Here is a 21,457-nt window from a genome sequence, read left to right on the forward strand (position 1 = left end):
ATCGATTACTCAGACTTAAGTTAGTTAAGATCTAAGTTAGTTTAATACAATTGTAAAAGTTGACCATAAGAGTGCTTTGGAGTCCAAGAAATGATTGAAACAAAATTTTGCAGGTTAATAAAAAGTAACTTTAATTTCGCATTTCACTTTGTCTGAATAAGATCCTTAATACTTTACATTAATTGAGTATTATTTAAATCGGATTGGACAAATTATAAGGATTTACATTGCAAGAATTTACTCTGAGATACAAACTTCTCGATTAAAATTGTTGGTTGGATGCAGGATTGATCAAGAGCTTGAAATTCAATTTGTTTTGCATTGATGATAGTTTTATAGTTTAACTTATTTTTTATGTTGATAATTAGTTATAATAATTATGAGTATGATTTAAAAAATAATTGATAAAGTAAATTGCATTTAATTTCAACAAAATGGGTTTTAAGATTCTGACCAATTTTGTGTAAAATAATAACAAATATTACTTAATAGTAGATGGCTGATTGTGATTCAAGAAATGTGAGTAAATGATAAAATTAAATTTTCTCAATTTGCTCATTTCTTCACATCGTAGTAGACAGTTTCTTATTTTCATTTTTAACTTAGACTATTAAATTGTTTGAATAACCTTGATTACTCCCACATGGATTACAGGATGAATATAACTTTCAGGTAACTATTGTGCCGTAACTGTGAGCTTTGTAACCTTTTTTTGTTAATTTTTTGATACAAAACAAGTGATTTTTGGCCCTAAATTCTTTTAATAAAAGTATCAACAAATCTCTGCCTAAAGATTAGGCGGGTGAATATGAGGATGAGAGGCAAAGGGGTAGGGAAGAGAAAAATGATCAAGAGAGAAATGCTCGTGTAAATTAAGATGAGCGAGATTGTTTGAGGAGAAAGTAAAGTTACAAACAGGTTTCGATTTTTATATTGGATTTGAATTTGGTTGCGCTGAAATAAAATGAAATGGACTTTAACCACAGGATGGGTAATTCAATTGGATTGATTGAAGGTAAGCGAGGAAGATATTACTCTCCACAATCAACACAAAAGGAATTGATCGGAAAAGGTGAGAGGTAAGCAAAATGATAGAGGAGGGGAAAACAATCATTAATATTGTGTGACTGAGAATAGTCTTGAGATAAATAAAACATCTCTCATGATTTTATAATGTACTGTTATATTTCAATTTTAAATCATTTCTTTTTAGCTGGTCCTCGAGGAGGTGTCACTGGTCTACCCGTAGTTAATCCGCCATATTGATACTTTGCTTTTTTTTCCGAAGGTTTCAAAATCTTTAATTTTTTTGCCAGGTGAAAACGATATTGAAATCCAAAGAAATAAAAAAAATAAATAAAATAAAATAAAATAGGTAAGTTGACGTTTTTCAATGAGATGAATTTCAATGAGAATATATTATTTTAATAAACGTACCTGAAAAGAGCACATAAGTGTTTCATCGACTGACATCATTCCCCCAGCGTTATCAAACTCACCACAATAGTTAGGAGCAGAAAACAAAGTTACAAGTTGTCGCTTCGCGAAAAATTCGTAACCGTCTTCTACTACTTGATGAGCACGGCATATCAAGTCTAAGTCATGTCTATTCAAAAATTTGCTAACAACATCAGCTCCAAATGTAAATGAAACTCCTCTATCATTTTCACCCCATCCGGAAACATCTTTGTCTGGATCAGACCATAGAAGATCACATAACAACCCAGTATCAGGTACATCGGTTGGTCTCATAATTCGCCTTATTTGCTCCATTGATTGTAAGTCAGGGGATAACCCTATTCAAGTTTTAATAAAATAAAAAAAAAAGAGTAAAGCATTCAAGTTTATCAATCAATACAAAGATTTTCTTATTTTTTATCTGCCTTTCACATGAGTATAGAATTGCTAGCTATACTTTCTATTCTTCAACAGCTCAAGTCAACCAGATATAATGGAAAAGTTGATTTAGTAAAAGACGTTAAAATTTACTCACCTCCATGACAACAGAATATTTTCTCGTCAATGATGGCGGCAATAGGTAAACAGTTGAAACAATCAGTGAATGTTTTCCATAATTTTATATTGTACCGTCTCTTGCCTGTAAATCAAGAAAGTGGAAGAAGAGAAAACAGAGGAAAAAAAGCAATTAGTAAGCATCTTTACAAACACAAAGGCAAAAGCATAAAGGAAAGGGATTTCTAGGTTCTCCCTCGATGTATACTATCGTTAAAGATTGATAAATACATTAGTAATCACTGATCATCAAGCACTAAAATGGAGCGAGTAATTGATGGAAAAAATCGAATTTATCTTCATCATCTTCTAAATGATCGAACTTCATCGATTAATAGAAACTGAAAAACAAAGGAATAAAACTAAAGAGTAAAAGGTTTCCATCTCTGGTTTGAATAATGATTCGCTGTGATACATTGAATGAAACAGCGTATGTATATACACTTGACACTGGAACCACATTTACAAAATGTATTACCCATGCTTTTGATACACTCCCTCACAAATGACATTTACGTTCGTCAGAAAATATTCCAGACCCATATACAGTAAAGTAATTCAATATGTTACAAAGTATCATGACTTACATTCATCATAAAATCCATAGATTCGATTGATACTAGCACATTCATGATTACCACGAAGAAGGAAAAAATTTTCCGGATACTTTATTTTGTAAGCTAAGAGGAGACAAATGGTTTCCAACGATTGTTTGCCTCTGTCAACATAGTCCCCCAAAAATAAGTAATTTGCCTCTGGCGGAAAACCTCCGTATTCGAATAATCGCAGAAGGTCGGTGTACTGGCCGTGAATATCTCCTGGAAGCGAAAAAAAGTAAGGGAATTAGAATTAATTTTTTATCGGTGAGTAACGAGACAACAACGCATTTACGAAACCGGATTGCTAGCTATATTAATGATGGTGATGCTACTTTTACTGCTTCTTTCAAATACTCTTAATGTTGTGTCCAAGGATTGAAAGGTATAATTTGAGAGAGTGTATAATAAAGAAATACAAGAAAAGAAAGCGGGAGAACGTGGGAGAGACTCACACAGACAGGGTTAGGGGTCAAACGAGAACTCCTTTAGTTAATTGAGTAATAATAAGATACGCTTAAGGGTAAATGTACATGTAAGCATGAAAAGATAGACATGAGGAAGATGCAATGAGAAATGATGGAGATACTGCCTTGTTGAGAATACAGAAATTCAGGGTAAAAGTATAGAGGATGGTTAAAATGCATGAAAAGGATAAAGTGTGAAGTGATTTATTAAAAACTAGGCTAAATAAATAGACGTTGATGACGGAAGGAAGAAGAGTTTATCATAAACTGACAAAACAAATTGACCAATAAAACTTACCACATATTTTAAGTGGGGCTTCCAATTCCAATAAAATAGGTTGACTCAGGAATATTTCTCTCGATTTGAGACACAAACCTCGTACCTCAGCTTCTGCAAGTTGAACAGTTTTACCTGGTCTACAACCTCTCACTGAAGGTTAAATTTAAAACCAACGGTAAAGGGTAAGCCATGGTGATAGTTGGATAAAAAAATAAATACCAGTTAATACAATAATGATTAATTAGATGAAATAGCCAGAGAGATCAATAGAAAGAGAGGGAGAGTAAAAAAAGAGAGAAAGATGTAAAGAAAAAGAAGGAAGAGGGAAAAAAATTGAGTCATGTAACCCAAAAGAAAAAAATGTCAAGAAATTACAGAAAAATGGACAGGTAACAGTTCATAACAGTTTGCTGGGTGGTGTGTTTAGCATCAATTACTTACCTTCTAATAAACGATGAATAATACTGTCAACATTTAACTCAGCCTCCGCCATAACAGATGAATAAAAATCCTCACTAATTCACCTCAACACCGTAAAACTAGCAATGATAGCAATGAAAATTCATCTCTGAAAATCATTTTCATTTTTACTCAACATCTAATCGATTCTTATTCGATTACTAAAGTTTTACAAAGTTAACAAAAGATGGCGTTCCAATTTTTCTGGTTACCAGCACCCAAAGCTGACCAAAAACCCACCGAAATAAATTGTTACCAGAAACGATTTAACAAGAAATTAAATTAACCAAATAATTGTAACAGTTTCAATTGAATTTTACGATAAAAAACAACTATTCAATCAAAGCTAGTCAAAACAAATGGTAATGTACTTTTATGAAAAACCATTTCTAAGTAAAAATGACTCTTAATTTGTTTTCTCTGTTAATATTTGACTTTCGGTAAATCATTCAATCAAATTGATCATTTTAGCTATTAAACATAATTGTTTAGCCCATTTTTAATGATAGATGTTTATGTGAATGAATAAACAATTTAATCATTCTTAAAAGTCTGTTGAAAAGATTAATCGAAATCGTTGTGAACAAATTCACCAAGATTTTCATTTATTTTTGGGTATTTTAACCCAAATTTGTTTAAAAATACACTCAACTCTTTTCCATCTCAAGGTAAAGTTATATTTATTGGAATGAAAAAAGGCATTTATTTATAAAATGGTGCTTAATGATAACAGATTTGTTAATTTGGTTCAAAGATTAGTTGAAATGTAAAATTAAAATCCATATTATAAAAGTGCATCAAGTGTAAAATTTGATATAAACTTGAAAAGTAGCAACAGAATGAAGTTGAAGCCTTTTATTGTTTAATGAGAAGCAAACAAAAACAAAAATGGCAACAAAATAGCTAGTCAAGTAAATCAATTCAGGAAATCCTGTTAATTACATCATTATGGGATAATATTTATAATGACAATCATGCCAGTGTTCAATCAATTTCAAGTGATTTATCATATTAATGATAGAAACAAGTATCAGTTGAAACAAAAGATTGCTTCTCAAGCTTAATCCACCAAGAAATGGTTTTCAATTGACAATGAAAACACACATTAATATTGAATTTATTGATCGTTTTTATATTAAAAAATTGATTTTTAGCGCAAAAGTGATCAACAAATGAATCAAATATAAGTCTCGAACCTTGGTTAGTTAATAAATTGTAAAGGTTGATTGTGCTTCCATCAATATCTTTGGTCTCTCCATTAACTTATCATTGATTTGATTTCCTTTCAAACCTCGTTCTACTTGAAATTAAACTCATCTAATACTAATTAGTCTCATTAGACTACATTGATCAACATTTACATTGCTTCAGGTAAACTGTTTAATTGACTGATAATAGATTCATCTTGTCAGTTATCATATTTTTCTCAATCAAGGTTTTACTACTTCTCAATAGTAACCATGACCAAAGAATCAATTAATTACTTTTGCTTTCATCACTAAACTACGATTAGCAATCAGAAATCGATTGATTTACAAGATTTATTCAACTCATTATCTGCCTTTGTTTTCACACAAATTACAATAACAATCAGCTTATGCCTTTAGCCCAAATAAATCAATAAACAATTGAGCCTATTATTTGCCAATGTTACCTTGTAAAGTATATTAACAATTAAATCGTTTTGGATTTGCTTTTAAAACATTGTTAGATGATAAGTGAGTCGTCATTATTTCATTTTACAATTATCGATTGAATTTCACTCTGAAAAAAGCTATTGTTTAAACGATTGATTCAGCAATGAAATGACAAGTTATTTGAAATTTAAAAATGCCAAACATCTTTTACCAGATTAGATATTGAAGTTCAATTCATTGAAACTAAATACAGAGTTTATTGCAAGGTTTCAAAGCAAACTCATTCAGTGAGTCAATTTATGTTCAATTACCTTCTATGGATTTCATAGATTGAATCATCTCAGTTTTTTTCGCCATACACTCAGAGATAGTTTTATGAGCTTGAACTAAAATCTAAGAGCAAAGACACTTGTGGTTAGTTAAACAGACAATACTGTAGTTTTTTCGTGCTTAACTCCACATTTAACGATCGTTAGATACATTCCTTGTATCAATACCTTTCATTTGGTTAAATCATTTAAGCCTAAATCAGTGGAGAAATATGATAAAACAATTTTGCTGAACTTTTAAAACAACAACCAAATTTGAATCGTGTTTGAAGCAGATTAAACTGGAAAATTGATGCTCCTCAAGACTTGATTAGTTTGATCAGATGTTTTGCTAGAGCACATTAAAGGGGAAAACCGTTATACAATGAATTCTCGTTCTTTTGATACAAATGAGTTGATTGTTGAGTATAAATACTGATTTTGAAAATAATAGATGGCGAAAGCGTTTAATAAAGCTATTAATAACTTTCATCAAGTAAAGCTTATAATTTGTAAATTGAAAGTTACTTTTATCAAGTGTGATTTCTCGACCAAAGATGGCAGTGCAGTTTAATTAAAAAACGTCAGTCAATAAGTAAAATTGAACTTCAATTTGTGTAAACTAATAAAGTTTAAATAGCCAACAGAGTGTAAGAAGGATAAACATCGTTGCTATTTCTTTATTGTCTGTGACAATTGTCTCCAGGTAAGTTAATAATGTACTCTTATAAAAAGACAATTAAAATTGTCAAAAAAAACGATATTGTGAACTAAAAACTTGATTATTTCAATTCTCAGCTGGCAACTGAGTCTCCCAGTAGTTTTAAATAGCTCATCTTGTTAACTGTTTAAAGTAAACCAAACCGCCTTAAACAACTAAAATCGCCAATTCTGCCCAATTTATTAATAGATTTCCCATTCTTGACAAGTTTGTTAATTTATGTTCATTAATGATCTAGATGAAGATCAACAGTTTTGAATGGCCGATCACAACATTTCAATACAACAACTTCTCCGATATTGTCTCAGTGGGACTTTCAGATCGTAATAAAAGAAACTCAATTTCTTGCATTTTAATTAGAGTATCCTCATGAAGATAGTTAATTTAAAACACAAAATCCTCACCAAAGACCATGTATTTATTGACAAATAACAGGGAATGAGTTAAATTCACTGCAAAAATAATATCGATTTGTTTTTGGATGCATTTATCCTTGCTTTACTTGAATTTTGATTCTTCAAGGTTTTCATTAATGATTAACTTGGTTTCTTGTTTCAGAATGATATAAATGAAAGTTATCAATTATTATTAGTTATGTAGAAACGACAATTAATGTTAACAAATTAGAAATCAATCAATCAGCTGTATTTGAAATGAAGCTTCAATTACAAGATTCCTGCAGGTAGCCATGAAGTTAACAGTAAAGCTTCTTTAAGATGTTGACCTAATTATCTTGAAAGTGATCCTAAAACAGTGTAATATAACAAACAAAAATTAATGTTGAGGGTTTTTTTCCTACATAATGTTGATTCAATACCGTCATTTGAAGATGCCTCATCTGTTGACAGGCTAACGAATGTAAAATGGAATCAAATAGACTGGCCTAAGATGGAGACATCAGATAATGAGGATCCTGAAGAGGCTGATGTTCATTAAAAATGAAAACTAAAGTGTGCTTACGTGCAGATTTACCTTTTTACCTGAAGCAACGTTTCACTTTCACTGTTAAACCTTTTGAAACATTTTTGGGTAAAAAAGTGTTTTCACTTTTTTTGTTCATTTATAAACAAAACTTGAAGCTGCTTAACAACAACAGAAGAGAGGCTTCAATAATCAAGTTCAAGTTCAAGTCAACAAGCTATTCATTGAAAACAGATTGATCACAATTAATGATGAAAAATGAATTTTAAACGTTTTTCTCATTAAGCTTTATTAACAGAAAAGAGTTGAATGTAAATAACAGTGAAAAAATTGAGATATACAAAGAAATGGTAGAAAAAATTGATCTATTTTACATCATTATATAATAATAAGGATAAAATTTGATTTACAAATAAGTTCACTTTGGCAACAGTTTGTCATGAGTCTGGGTCCATGTTAATTTAATTTGTCATTCAAGATTCAACTTGGAGAGCTTTTTCAACGGCAGCTTTCCGCTTTTCAATGATTGATCTTGAAACCCTTTTTAAATCGTAAGCCAACCCAAAATAGGCTGCAGTATCGATAAACACTTTGGTAATGTTGAGTGAAAAGCCAAGTTCACTTGTCGCATAATCATATGGAAAGGTGTGATGATAATTGTGATAACCTTCACCATGAGCACCATAAGAGACAAACAAATTTTCACATGGACCAATCTTGTGGTTGTAAGGTCGGTTACCAAACATATGGGCTGTACTATTGACGAACCAAGTACAGTGAAGACTTGTTACATAGCGAGAGATGACGTTGATCAAAAATGAACCAGAAAGGGTTTCATTCCAAAGGAAAACAGGAACCAACCATGGAATCAGCATTCCCCAGACAAGTAACAACCAATAGTAATATCTGGTAAATAAAGAATAGTTCAAGTTATTCTGTTCAATATGATTAGTTAAAGAGGGAAAAGTGTTTTCATGAAACTGTCGTGTGAAATGGGATTTGGAACAGAATTTAAAATTTCAAGATTCCAGATTTGATTAGTAAAAGTTATGAATGTTTCATCTGTTAGATGGAGAAAAACTTGAAATTTAATGATCCAGGGAAATCTGTCATTCTTACCTGACTTGAAACCTAACAACAGGATCTTTCATTAGATCTGAACAGTCCAGTGTTTTGCCTTTTTTAAGCACATCTGGATGCTTCTTGAATAATAACCAGCCCATGTGAGCGAAGAAGAAACCTCGATGGGAATTGTGAGGATCGGCATCGGTTTCAGAAAATTTATGGTGAACTCGATGATCTCTGGACCAAACATAGAGGTTATTCTGGAGAAAAGAATTGAAACAATTAATTCAATTGTTTTGTTTACCTTGAACATTTGCATTGAAATTGAAGATTGCCAATCAAAATGGATTGTATTTATTAAATGGTAATTTTCATGATACAAAAGGTCACCTGAAACAGTCTGTATCTTCCTTTTGGGAAATTTACAAATAAAGTGTTGATTGGAGTTGATTATAATTATCATTGAAATAAATCAACTAAGATTGAACGTGAATATTGAACCTGATTTGTGCAACTGATGGGCAACCAAAGCGTAGGTTTGTTCATCAGTCAATTGTTATAACTCTTATTTACTAACAACTGAATCAACAGACAATTCAGTCTATTTTATCATTTCCTAATCAAATTTGACTGTTGTTTGATAACAATAAAACAAAAAGCTGAGATTTCAATGTTTAAAAATTGAAAAATATTTTCTTTCCATTTTCAATAAACACTAAATTTTCAATCTAAAGGTCACTTTGAATGATGTTCAGATCATTTGAAAACAATATAATGAGATGAAAAATGTGAATATTATTTCGTGACAATCTTAATTAACCCGTTTCTGTTTAATGATGAGACAATCTTGACATTAAAACATTAACTGACCTTATCCACCTTAAATTGTGACCAAAAGTATAACCAATTGAATCAAATTGAATTAGACAAAGAAGACAGATTTTAAATTGCAAAAATTAAACTCAATAGCAATGAATGACATGAACAACAAAACTGTAAACTAAAGCGATCATTAAACTGACATTAAATTGTAAAGTCTACGTGATTTATGAACAAATTATCATTGAAACAATCAAAAGTGACCATAAAATGAGTCTTTGATCATCACACAGCCTTTCAATAACAAACAATTAATAAACATCAACATGATTAAACAATGGCATTACAATGATCAATAAAAGAGCCATAAAATGGCAAATAAAATAACAAATTAAGAATCAACTTCCATTGTTGGTAAACTGTTAAGCAAATTGATGAATCCTAATCAGCATGATGTTCAACCGCATTAACTATGGAATTGAAAATGAATTTGATGAAATTCAATTAACCAATCAAGGTTGAAATAGTGCAAAAATGAAGTTAAAAAGTAAAGGAAAGGTCATAAGGAAATACTGGTCAGTAAGTGTTTAAGGATCACTTACAAGTTTCTTGTTGAGCAATCAAAATAGGGAAAATTGGTTTAAAGATCAAGATTGTAACGTAAATTGTTGATTAACTTATTTAGTTTTACTTTTTCCGTTCCAAATCAGCATTTTATTAAAATTTAAAATTACTTTTAAAGTGTTACTTTTTTGGCTGCCGTTCAAAACCGATATAAAATAATAATAGCTTTTTGCCTGGTTTGGGTTTATCAATTGAAGATGATTTGTTTTGTTTTTTCTGGTCTTTGGATTAATGGTTATTTAAACCAAAATTATTCAAGTTAATTTCAATTAAAATTGCATTACAATCATTGAGCAACACTTATTAAAATACAATGATTGATGTGTGAAGATTTAAGGCTAAGAATAAAATATTAAACAGATTCAACGATTAAATTGTTGTGCGGTAACAATGACCAAAAAAGTATGTTACCATTTTGACTGTAAAGTGGCCACATTTGTGATTTAATTATTGTGGACAGTTGATTGTTTAGCTTTGGTTAGATGTTAAACTATGATAAATGGTAGAAGAGTAAAGCTTTGAAAGTTGTGACTATTGGACATGTTAACGTAATTAACTTTGAACATAATGTGTTTACTAATTGAGATTGAAATAGTTGCGAAATGAAGAGACAACAATTACCTGACCAGCAATGGTTTGACCAATCATGAGAAAGATCCTCAATGGAAGTCGAGCTTTATAAGATCGATGTGACCAAAGACGATGTGCTCCAGCAGTTATACCAAAGCCTCCCCAAGTGCCCCAAAACCATGCTGTTTAGATGACAAGAGTTAAACGATTTAGAATCAACGTTAAATGTCACTTTTGGTCAACAGTCTGTTGTTGACCTAATTGGGACACAACAAATCATGTTGAGGTTTTTTTCCAGACAATATTAGTCTTGATATCAATTCAGTTTCAATCAATCTTTCATTCTGTTGAAACAACCGTCTAAGTTGGGTGAAATATTTCAAGTTCTGGTCTAAGTTGAGTCTTTTGGGTTATCTTTAAAAGATTGCCTTTCCTTAACCTGAAGCTGTTTTACTTTCACCAAACCTCTTTTTAATTCATCATTTTTTGGCTTCTTTCATTTCACAGCTAAATGATTGAGTTAAGGATTCAGTAATCGTAATCAAGTTCAAGTTCGAAGTGTTTAAACAAGGAAAGAAAAGATTCTAATTTCAATTGTTGATGCGAACATTGTTAACTAAATTGGAAATACAAATATTTAAAAGTAAATTGATTTACACCCAACAAGGCAAACATTTGCATTTGTTTTCATTTCTTTTTTTTATGGTCAAACACAATCAAAATTTGTCAAATCACAGTTATTGATGCAAATAAGCATATTTTGTTGACTCATTCAACGGTTTCCGCTGCTCAAATTGTTGACCAAATCAGTATTGTCAGGTCAGTTAACACACTGATCTTAATTACTGTTTGGCAAGACATTTCCGAAAAAACAATTCAATTGTGATTTACTTGACAAATTTTTAATGGTAAACGGGATTCACACTTAGTTAGTTTTTCGCAATTAAACTGTGTTAAACAATTAGATTAGTAGATCAATTATATACTTACAAAATATCCAACTTGGATATGGTTTAATCTTGATTAAGTAATAAATCCCATAAATGTGGACAGCGTGAAGTATTATAAAGAAGATAACATTAGTCCAAACTATTGACCAATTTGAATTGTCGATGTAAATAAAAGATTGATCTGTTTTGGGTTTCACTGAATCCATTGGTTTGTGGACTTCATCTTCAGGAACTAAATCGTCTTTCATTTCTTCCTCTTCTTCAACATCTTCAACAATTGGCACTTGATTGGGATGAGACAATGGATAATGAATTAGCGTCTCATGGTGATCACTGGATTTACTTAAAAGACTGGGATTCGATGAGAATGGAGGCATTTTTATTGATTAAATTGACTAATTTAGTTAATCAATGATTACTGTCGTAAATTCAATTTGATGAAAACAGATTAAATAAAAGTTGTGTTGAGAGTTGATTTTAACCACAAGTTTAAGGGATTCTGACTGAGCCAGAGATTGTTGTTAACTAAATTGTTTCTAACTAAACTAAAATGTAATGTTTACGGCGATTCAATTGTGGGAGGTAACTCAATGAAAGGTAAATGCGAAAGTAAAATTGGGAAAGAAAAGGAAAGAAGAGAAAGAGAAGTGAAACGCGGGAAAACAAACGCATTTTAAGGTTTGACGTAACCTGATGTAGGTTGAATCAAGTTGATCCTTAAATAAAATAAGAGGAAACAAATTGCTGATTGTAATATTTTGCTGCTTAAGTCAATCAATTGAAGTACAATTTCATGGTTTATATGAGCAAGACAGCAACTTAAATATGGACTTAAATTTAGTCATAAATTTGGCGATGGTTAACATTGTACTAATTAGTGATGAATCAATGTTTCAAGTAAAAGTAAAAGTGTTATCGTTAATTCATTTGGAAATGATCGTCTCTAATCAATGTTCAGATGGTCAATCACTGTGAAGGTTTAGTGTCCATTTATACTTTCATTGGGTATTTGGTTTGATGGGACAAAATTAGTATTTATAATTCAAGGCAAGATACAAGGGAAGTTGATTGCATGGTTATGAGAATCAATTACGCATAAAGTAAATCTATTTTTTAAATTTGATGGCAAATTGTTGGTTAATTAAAAAAGGCATTTTCGTTTTGTTTTGTTTCAAGTTTTTATTTTAAAATTATAAGAGATAAAATTTATCAGATCAAGGTTAAAACGAGCAGCATAAATTGAGTAAAATAATAGTAAGAAAAGGTCACAAGGAAATATTGATACACTGAATAAGGATCAGTTACTGACTTTTCATGGAGGAACATGAAGAAGAATGAGAAAAGAGGAAATTTAGAGTTTAAAGATTATCACTTTGCTTGATTATTCATTTATTTAGATGGTTAACTTCGTTTTTTTCCGTTAAAAAACCAGACTTGGTGAACCATTTTTATTACAATCTTTCAATCGGTACGGTATGATTTTCACGTAGACAGTTTGAAAAGTCGCAATGTACCTTCGGACAGTACAATCAAGCTAAAATTATTGGTTTGGAAGTTTATAACATGATGTCCGGCACTCGATTCATAAGGTTTCCTTGATACCTGGTTCTGTTGATGACGCAATCTATTCTCATCTTTTCGTTTCATCTTCTATCACAATGGGTGATGAAATAACCTTGAACACGCTTGTCTTATCGTATTATTGTCTCAATGCTCAACAGGATGATTTGACTTCGTTGATATGTAACGCTAATTGTAAACTTAAACTTTTCTCAGTCCATAAATCGCTCTCGTTGATTTTAGATTGAATAATGCGAAACGCTGAAAGAGTGAATAATTTGAGAATTAAGCAGCTTCAGGTGGCCCGTAGAGGAGTTGCTAGATTTTTAATCTTAAGTGAATGCATGAAATATTCCAAGTTTTTTTGTTGAAAAAGTATTTCTTTTATTAATTGTGATGATGAAAGTAAGTTGCACATTTTCATTCGATACCAAAAGTAGAAGATTCTTCAACTGCAAGTAATAATTTATCATAAAGCATCTCAAATGAAGTATAAGGCGGTAGATCCAATCTATTAAAACAAGTGTGAGCTCTAAATAGGCAGAAAAAACAAAGAAACCAGTTAATTTTGTGATTAAAAGCGTAAAAAGCTTTTTAGAATCAAAAAGATATCCAGATAAGGAAAAAATAATTTCTGAAATATATTGAAATAACTTTCGAAGGAAACAATCGATTGAATCCCCTTCTTAATCCCTTCTAAATTAAGCTAAAAAAATTTACAATATGGATAAACCTTGAAATAAATTTACCTGGGTAAACTTGTTGGCAATCCCCATTTTTCAATACAGAACTTTCTTGGTCCATTGCTTCCTCTAAGGGCAGCGAAGCCATCGTAAGGTATACTTGATGTTCCAGTAACAAATTGTAAAAGTCTAAGTCGTCTCTCATTATCAAATTTTTTCTCAATTGCTTTCCAAAACCATTGAATAACAGGATGTTGATCATGATAACCAGAGCGGTACTCTGTATTTTTTCGCCAGTCAGAAACATCAATTTCAGCAGTCCCTGAATTATGAAAATGCATTAATAGTATAATAATATAAGTTATCAAAGTCTTTGTAACAAAGCAAGTAGAAAAGCTACAAATAAAACAAAAACAACTAAATCTAAGCCACTCAATTAAAAGTTCCAAATAAAGGGTTTATAAAAGATCAACTTTAAAAATATAAAAGTAAATCAGTTGTCTTTTGTGTGTTAATAAATTAACTTAAACTTACCAGCTATAACCAACTCAAGTTCCCTTGCATCAAAAACTGAAACAAGTCTGGCATCAATGACTTCGTAAAAACCTTTAACCAAAGATTCAGTTTGTTCTGAAACGCCACGATCAAGTCTCCATTTAACCATTCTATCAATGTATTCTTTTTTATTTTTTTCATTAACAGAAATCTTTTTTCCACTCGGCTTAAGATCTTTTTCAACAACCTGTCCAGCGACCTCTTCGATAACTGAAAAGGTTAAATCTAATTCCAAATCACTTATGTCATTTTCTTTCAGCCATCTTAATGATTGATGAAATTCGGCATCCAGATATTCGAGATCAGATAACGAACAAGGCAAGCGAAGAAGGGCCTTATAAAATGGACGTGTAAAAAAGGCATCCAAAAGGTATTGATGAACCAAAGTCAAGCCCAGAACTCGCCCACTGAATCTAAACCATTCGTGTGCATTATCAACAAAAGCTGACATGGGACTAACTTGAACGGTGTATGTGTCATTAGCTGAATACTCAAAAAGGCCATAATATGGATTAAACAATTCTCGTGAAAGAAGGAAAAAGAACTCCCTTGAAGGTCCTCCATAATCAAGACCTTCTTCACCAGCAAAACTAATATAGAGACGTGACTTTTGTAAATCTTTCTTAGAATTGGCTGACATTATTTTTGTAAAAGCATCTTCTAACAAATGATCTCGTCTTATATTAAGTTTAAATTTATTTGGACCTTGACCATAACCTTTTTGCTCTAGTTTACGATAAAAATTGCGCAGTTTAGCTTCAAAATCACGTCTATAAGGAGAACAGCCTGTAATAGGTGGTATTCGAACAGCCGATGCTCTAGAAAGTCCAGATGATGATTGAGGAGATCCGTGTGAGTGGCTTGAAGCAATACTTGAAGAGGAAACTGAGGCTGGAGTCGAAGTTGAAGGCTGGTTTGAAGTATTGTTCGAAGAAGGTGGAGATCTTGCTGAGATTGCATTCTGAATTGGTATATAAGACATGATTTCTTGTTCGAAAAGACTTAATAAAATGGTCATCTCAATATCGTTACTATATCTATCTAATGCTGATGTTCCTTCGTTTTTAACTGCAATCACTTTATCACGTAATGAAGACATGGAATTGATATTAGGTCTACGTTCCTTTAAGATTTCCATGATATTGGGTTGCCTTAAAAATGCAACTACTTTCTCATTGTAGGCAACAGGAACTTGAACAGGAGTAGCATTAGAAGTTGCTGTGGCACTAGATGCTGTTGATGAGCTAGATGAGACATTATTTGGATAAGATGGTCGAGGTGGAGGAACAGGACTGTTTTGATGAGCGTTATTATTCGCAGTATTTGCATCAGAAGAAGTGGATGGTGGTTGTGGCTGCTGATGATGGTACAACAATTGTTGAGGTGGTGGTCCACGATTTGGACGACGACTTGGTGCTATGACTAATATGTGAGGATTTACAGGAGGAACTTCAGTGGGTAACCGGGGATCAATAAATGTTGTTGTTTTAGTTGTATGATCAATGAAAAAACATTTATTGTTTCGGTCTAGTTTCTTTTCCCATCCTTGTGGTAGTTCACGGTCACTTTCAACAAACTTATTTATCAGCGAAACAAGATCTCTGTTGTGTTGATATTTTTGAAAAGCGGTATGACTTGGATCACGCCTAATTTTGGTAATCATGTGTTTAAGGGAAATACTTTTATTGTATTGAGCTAGTGCTTCATCATTAAGGTGTAATAAGTTGAAAAAATCTGATCGCATGAGGAACTTAAGAGCTGGAAACATATGGGTGGAATCATTAGAATTTGAGGTTTCCGAAGGTGATGATGATGATGCTTGTCCAGTGGATGGTGACATTAATACTGAGGATGCCGTAGATGAAGACGGTTCTGAGTTTGGGGCTGAGATTGCCGCTGCAGATACAAAAGGTGCGATTGGTGATACCTGAATTGATGAAGTACTAGCTGGTCGTGTTCCATAGGAAGATGATGAAGGAATAGGTGAGTCAGTTTCAGTAGCTCCTATCGATGTGGAAGATACTGTTGCGGGCTGTAATTCAGTAGTCAATGAGTCAGAGTTTGTCGATGAATTGTTGATAGAATGTGTTGTGCTATGGTAAGAGGGTCCTGTTGAGCTGGAGGATGGAGTTGAGGTTGGAGGAACACTCGCAGATGAAGATACAGGAGTTGAAGATGAAGATGCAGACCCTCGATGAGTAATTGTTCTTCTAATACTTTGATATCTTCTATCTAATTGTTGGCGAGATATTTCCATAGCTGTAGATGCAATATCACATTTTCGAGAAAGTTGAGGCACTTTATTTGGGACTTCAGAGCTTGGCCGGCTCCAAGTTGTTGTCCTACTAACATGGTCAACATAGAAAACTCTTCCATGAGAATCTATCCTTGCTTCCCAATTAGGAGGTAGAGGTTCATCTGTCTCAGCCTTTTGGAATTGATAGTTTCGCTCCGGAATTGAGGGCAATCGTGTTAAGGTTGCTGCTCCTGAACGAAACTCTCGTTTATTGGGTAAGGCAAAAGTACCGGCTGATGACATGGTTCGTCTGTGCAATGATTTAGATGGATTTTTCGAAGATGAACGAATATTTGATGACATTGTACTTGGTGGTCTTGAATTTTTAGTAGACGATTCAGAGTTATTTTGTACAGCAAATACCAATGGTGAAGATGAAGATGAAGGCTGAGTATCAGCAGTAAAACTAGATAAAGTAGATTGTAAGGGCAATAAGTCATTTACTGCAGGTGTAAAATGTGAAGATGTTGATGCATGGTCGTCTGAAGTATTTTGTTTGTCTAAATTAGAAGCTCGTGTAGAAGTTTCAGAAGTCTCGTTAATTTGAGATAAAAATGGATTACCAGAGCTCATTTCGGTTTGCTCGTTATCCACTATTGACGGGACGGCATCATTGGTACTACAGCTATCTTCTTCATCTTCCTCAACGTCTTCATCTTCTTCGTCGTCTTCGTCATCTTCTTCAACGTCATCTTCATCATCTTCTTCTTCTTCGTCGTCGTTGTCTTCGTCATCGTCATCATCGTCAGTATCGTCATCGTCTTCACCATCTTCAGAAACATTTGAGCAATTTTCACTCACATTGTCATCATTGTTGTTGTCCTCTTCATCACCATATCCATGATCGATGTCATTATCACTACCGTCAATATTTTCTTGTTGTAATTGATTTGATGTCGGTTCATTCACTTGAGCACTATTAAGAGCATGTTCTGTTGTCCAACTTAATGTAGATGAGCTTCCATCACTATCTTCATCATCTTGATAACTAATATCGATTGAGGAAAATTCAGGAATTAAAGAGGAACTTATACTTTCTGGTTCAGGTTGTTCAACTGAATCTCCTCCAGACAAATTCTCTTGTTTAAGTAAAGAACAAGAAGCTGATTCAGGCGACTGATGCTGTTGAAATGGATGGTGAAGCAGCTTCTGTTGATTTGATGATGATGATGATGGTTGTGATTGTGATTGTGATGGGGTTTGTTGTTTTTTGTTGTCAGCTTCAAAAGTAATAGCTTGAGATTTCTGATTTCCTTGATGGATATTTGCAGTACGATGGTCGTTTTGCTTTTCATTTAGATTTGGCTTAACGACACGTGAAATCCTAGACCTTAAAGGAGGCGTTGGTGGTGGGCTGCTACTATCAATTGTCATAGATGTTTTGCTAGGCGGTACTATTCCTGATGACTGGTCAGTAAGGGGTGAAAAATTTACAGAAGATAATGAGGAAAAAGAGTTGTTTTCAGAAGACCCTAATTGGACCTGGCTTCGTGAAGCTTCTTGATTATCACGGGGATGCTCAGATTGGCCTTGTTTAGTTGATTTCTGTTTTGGAGGCAAGGGTGGAGGGGTATCACGGTATTTATTGATATTTGAGTTTTGAAGCTGTTGTTGTCCTAATCCAGTTGACACTAGAAGACTAGATGAATAAGTTGGCGGAGATGAAGAACATGACGAGTTCATCAAATGAGCTGGATTTAACGAAGATCGATTAACAGAAGAATTTGAAGCTAATGATGAGGATGTTGGTATAGCATCAATAGCGGCACAAGTGAGACTAGAAGATCGATTTCGAGAAATTTGAGAAAGTTCATTTCGAATTACATCACTACGCACTAACTCATTGCCTGATCGACTACTTCGAGAAGAAGAGTCTTTAGATAATCGTTGACCAGCAGGAATATTACCACTTGGAATGTAAGGCAAAGAGGCACTTGAAAGTCCCCCAACGGAGGAGGAATTAGAATTGGCTGATGAAGTATATAATGAACGAATGGAATGAATCCGTGGATCTTTATCAAGTTCCAAACAAAAAGTGAAAGAAATACTGCCAATGTTGATATTGTTATCAGATGTGGAAGATGTTTTGTGAGTTAGCCAGAGAGTTGATTCAAATGGCATTCCCCCTGAGCCTGAAAAAAATCTCTCTAATAATTGTCCAACTTGAATACTAGCTCGTCCAAGTGAACGTGAGATTAATGGTCGAGATCGAGCAAATCGGTCCTTAACTTCAAAGAAAATTACGTCTGAAGGAATAGCAGCGAATGTATATCTACAATTCCAATTAGGATCAACAGTTCCTTCTGCATTATCAGTTCGACTAACTTGCAAGTAATGAGAGTAAGCGTGTACACTTTCATTTTCTCCGGGCTGTATTGAGATCTTTAAATAAGGATCTGGATTGAAAAACATACGTTTAGTTAAGTTGCGTGCATAGATGTCTGTTGTAAAAAGAGAAAAAAAACAGAGCATTAATTTTTGAAAATATTGCAAACAGTTAATTTAAATAGATATAACTAACTGGTTAGAGTAAATTTCAATAATTCATTGGTCTTCGGTTGTGTTGTGTATCCAAAGATCACATCAATAGGTACTCTCGTTGAAGAAGACATCAAACTGTTAGGAAAGAAAAGAGAAACGCATTTACTAGTTTGTTTTCCAATACATTAATAAAGAAACTCACAGCAACAATTATATAGTATCAAGTAAATAAACAAATATGCAATAAAAGAAACAGGGAAAAGATGGAAGCAGAATTCAGCTCACAATAACAGTGGATCAAATAATCACTCTTTGTTGATATTAATGATGTTTTTTCATTAAGGGGCGATGAACATTACTTTTGATGACTTCACTATAGAATGATCATGAAAATGATGCAAAGAAACGCCAAGCAGATCAGAGATTGTATGTTTGTTATAAAAAAAATGGGTAAAATTCAATAGTCGTAGAAAACGTATTGAAAAGCAAAATCGGTTTCATAACTTAAAAACCATTTTGACGCTATTTGCATTTATAACCATTAATTTTCAGTCTATGGTATTGTTTTATAAGCTTTATGGTGCACAGGATTAACGCGAACAGGCAGAATATCAAAGCAAAAACAAATGATCAGCTACTTGTGTTGATGGACGAAGATCATTTCCTTGAATCAAATTACCTAAGAAAAAGAAACAAGGTGAAATTAATTATAAAGTAATCTATTTCCTCATTAAAACACTTAGAATAGAAAATGAACACTTCAAAAAAAAAGAAACGGACAACAAAAAGCACAAGGACAAAGCGTTTTTCCTTCATTCTTTTCTTTCATGATTACATGGGAGTCGGGCCAAGAAATTAAATTTTGATAAAATTGTCTGAAGTGAAATTTTCTTTGATGCTATGAATTGTCCTAACGATAATTTAAATCGCATAATTTCCTGTCTAACTAAATCACAATTTTCATTAAGAATACTAATAAACTCGCAGTGAAACCATTCTTACTTCAAAATGAAAATCGTATCAACGTGATCAACGTAACAAAAAGGGCTAATATTACATAATGAAATAGGGCAGAATCAAAATACAATTCAGCAGAAGACTGAAAAAGATTAAAATAGTGAGGAAAAGACAATTGTATCACGAGATGGAAAGGAAACGAAAAAAGTATGCTTGAATAGGTATAGGAAGAAGACAGATTAATAATTATAATTACCTGTTATAATGTGCTTTTTTGAGAGTGATGATGGTTTCTCGTCTGTTTCGATGATTGAAGGTTGAAAGTGAAAGCAAATATTAATAAAAAAGATAAAAAGGACATGAGAAAGTGATATGGAGTGATAAATAGTGGAATAAAGATCAATGAGATCACAGATAATTCGTTATGTTATGGCTGTTAAAAATTTATACTAGTTTTATCAATTTGATTTGATTGTATGCAAACTAACCAGAAACTTGATTTAAGTAACATAAGATGACATCAACAAGATTATAACTTTAGAATGGAGAAATAAAACATCCTGTTGTGCTAAAAGATCAATTTTTAGTCAATCAGACACATTAATCAAATGAAAAGATTGAACATGAGAATACATCCACTGATAGTAGAAACTGATAGAGCTAATATCCAACTTGATTCACATTAATCGATGGCACAATTTTAAACACATTTACTTTCAATAGTAAATAAATGCACATGTAAGCATGAGAAGTTAGACATTAGGAAGATGCAATGAGAAATGATGGAGATACTGGCTTGTTGTAAATGTAAAAATTCAGAGTAAAAATATAGAGATGGTTAACATGCATGAAAAGGATATAGTGTGAAGTGATTTATTAAAAACTAGGCTAAATAAATAGACGTTGATGACGGAAGGAAAGAGTTTATCATAAATTGAACAAACAAATTGACCAATAAAACTTACCACATATTTTGGAGTGGAGTTCCAATCTCAAATAAAATAGGTTGACTCAGGAATATTTCTTTCGGCTTTACTCAAACCTCGTATTTAAATCTCTGCAAATTGGACAGCTTTACGTAATCTAAAACCTTTCATTGAAGGTTAAATTTTGACCATTTATAGAAGGTTAATCATAGCCATGGAGATTATTAAAGGAACAATAATAAAATGAGAGTGAAAAATGCAAATGGGAAAGGAAACAAATTGAATCATACAACAAAAAGAAAAGAAAAATGTCAGTAAACACAGAGAAATGACCATTAACAGTTTAGTACGGTCAATTGAATGATAAAAATAGCTTCAGCCTTACCTTTAATTGTACTACATGTTAATAAATTGTTACCATTTAATTTGATTTCCGCCATAACAGATTAATAAAATTCTCACTAATTCGCGTCAACAGAGAAAAATAAAATAAAATAAATTTTTGCTCCACACATAATCGATTTGCATTCGATTATTAGGTTAAAGATGTTAACAAAAGATGGCGTTCT

General features: G+C 32.5%; 3 protein-coding genes across 9 annotated transcripts; all 3 read right to left on the reverse strand.

Annotated features, from left to right (window-relative positions):
- Nucleotides 1-741: 741 nt before the first annotated feature.
- On the reverse strand, nt 742-3,894 carry LOC107359585 (serine/threonine-protein phosphatase PP1-beta catalytic subunit). Its single transcript, XM_015926081.2, has 6 exons — nt 3,798-3,894; nt 3,375-3,506; nt 2,601-2,831; nt 1,994-2,098; nt 1,438-1,796; nt 742-1,298 (listed from the first exon to the last, which is right to left on the reverse strand). Exons 1-6 carry the CDS (start codon nt 3,847-3,849, stop codon nt 1,200-1,202), a joined length of 978 nt encoding a protein of 325 aa, XP_015781567.1. The 5' UTR covers nt 3,850-3,894; the 3' UTR covers nt 742-1,199.
- Nucleotides 3,895-7,640: 3,746 nt separating this feature from the next.
- Nucleotides 7,641-11,943, reverse strand: LOC107359739 (stearoyl-CoA desaturase 5). The gene is made up of 4 exons (XM_015926286.3): nt 11,471-11,943; nt 10,532-10,662; nt 8,522-8,727; nt 7,641-8,308 (listed from the first exon to the last, which is right to left on the reverse strand). The coding sequence occupies exons 1-4, from the start codon at nt 11,805-11,807 to the stop codon at nt 7,876-7,878; spliced, it is 1,107 nt and encodes a 368-aa protein (XP_015781772.1). The 5' UTR covers nt 11,808-11,943; the 3' UTR covers nt 7,641-7,875.
- An 837-nt stretch (nt 11,944-12,780) lies between these two features.
- LOC107359737 (uncharacterized) lies at nt 12,781-21,412 on the reverse strand. Of its 7 annotated transcripts, none has more exons than XM_015926282.3 (8): nt 21,274-21,412; nt 20,928-21,052; nt 20,219-20,260; nt 19,208-19,378; nt 19,046-19,140; nt 14,208-18,965; nt 13,740-13,995; nt 12,781-13,522 (listed from the first exon to the last, which is right to left on the reverse strand). In XM_015926282.3, the coding sequence occupies exons 5-8, from the start codon at nt 19,134-19,136 to the stop codon at nt 13,411-13,413; spliced, it is 5,217 nt and encodes a 1,738-aa protein (XP_015781768.2). In that variant the 5' UTR covers nt 19,137-19,140; nt 19,208-19,378; nt 20,219-20,260; nt 20,928-21,052; nt 21,274-21,412; the 3' UTR covers nt 12,781-13,410. The 7 variants fall into 7 exon arrangements, with proteins under 7 accessions (XP_015781768.2, XP_015781767.2, XP_015781769.2 ...); XM_015926281.3 differs by having other exon boundaries at nt 19,208-19,684; XM_015926283.3 differs by lacking the exon at nt 20,219-20,260 and having other exon boundaries at nt 19,208-19,684.
- Nucleotides 21,413-21,457: the final 45 nt, after the last annotated feature.

The sequence above is a fragment of the Tetranychus urticae genome, chromosome 2 (genome assembly GCF_039701765.1).
Source record: "Tetranychus urticae isolate SD_2017Ah chromosome 2, NJAU_TeUrti_SD_1.0, whole genome shotgun sequence".
Classification (NCBI taxonomy): Eukaryota; Metazoa; Arthropoda; class Arachnida; order Trombidiformes; family Tetranychidae; genus Tetranychus; species Tetranychus urticae.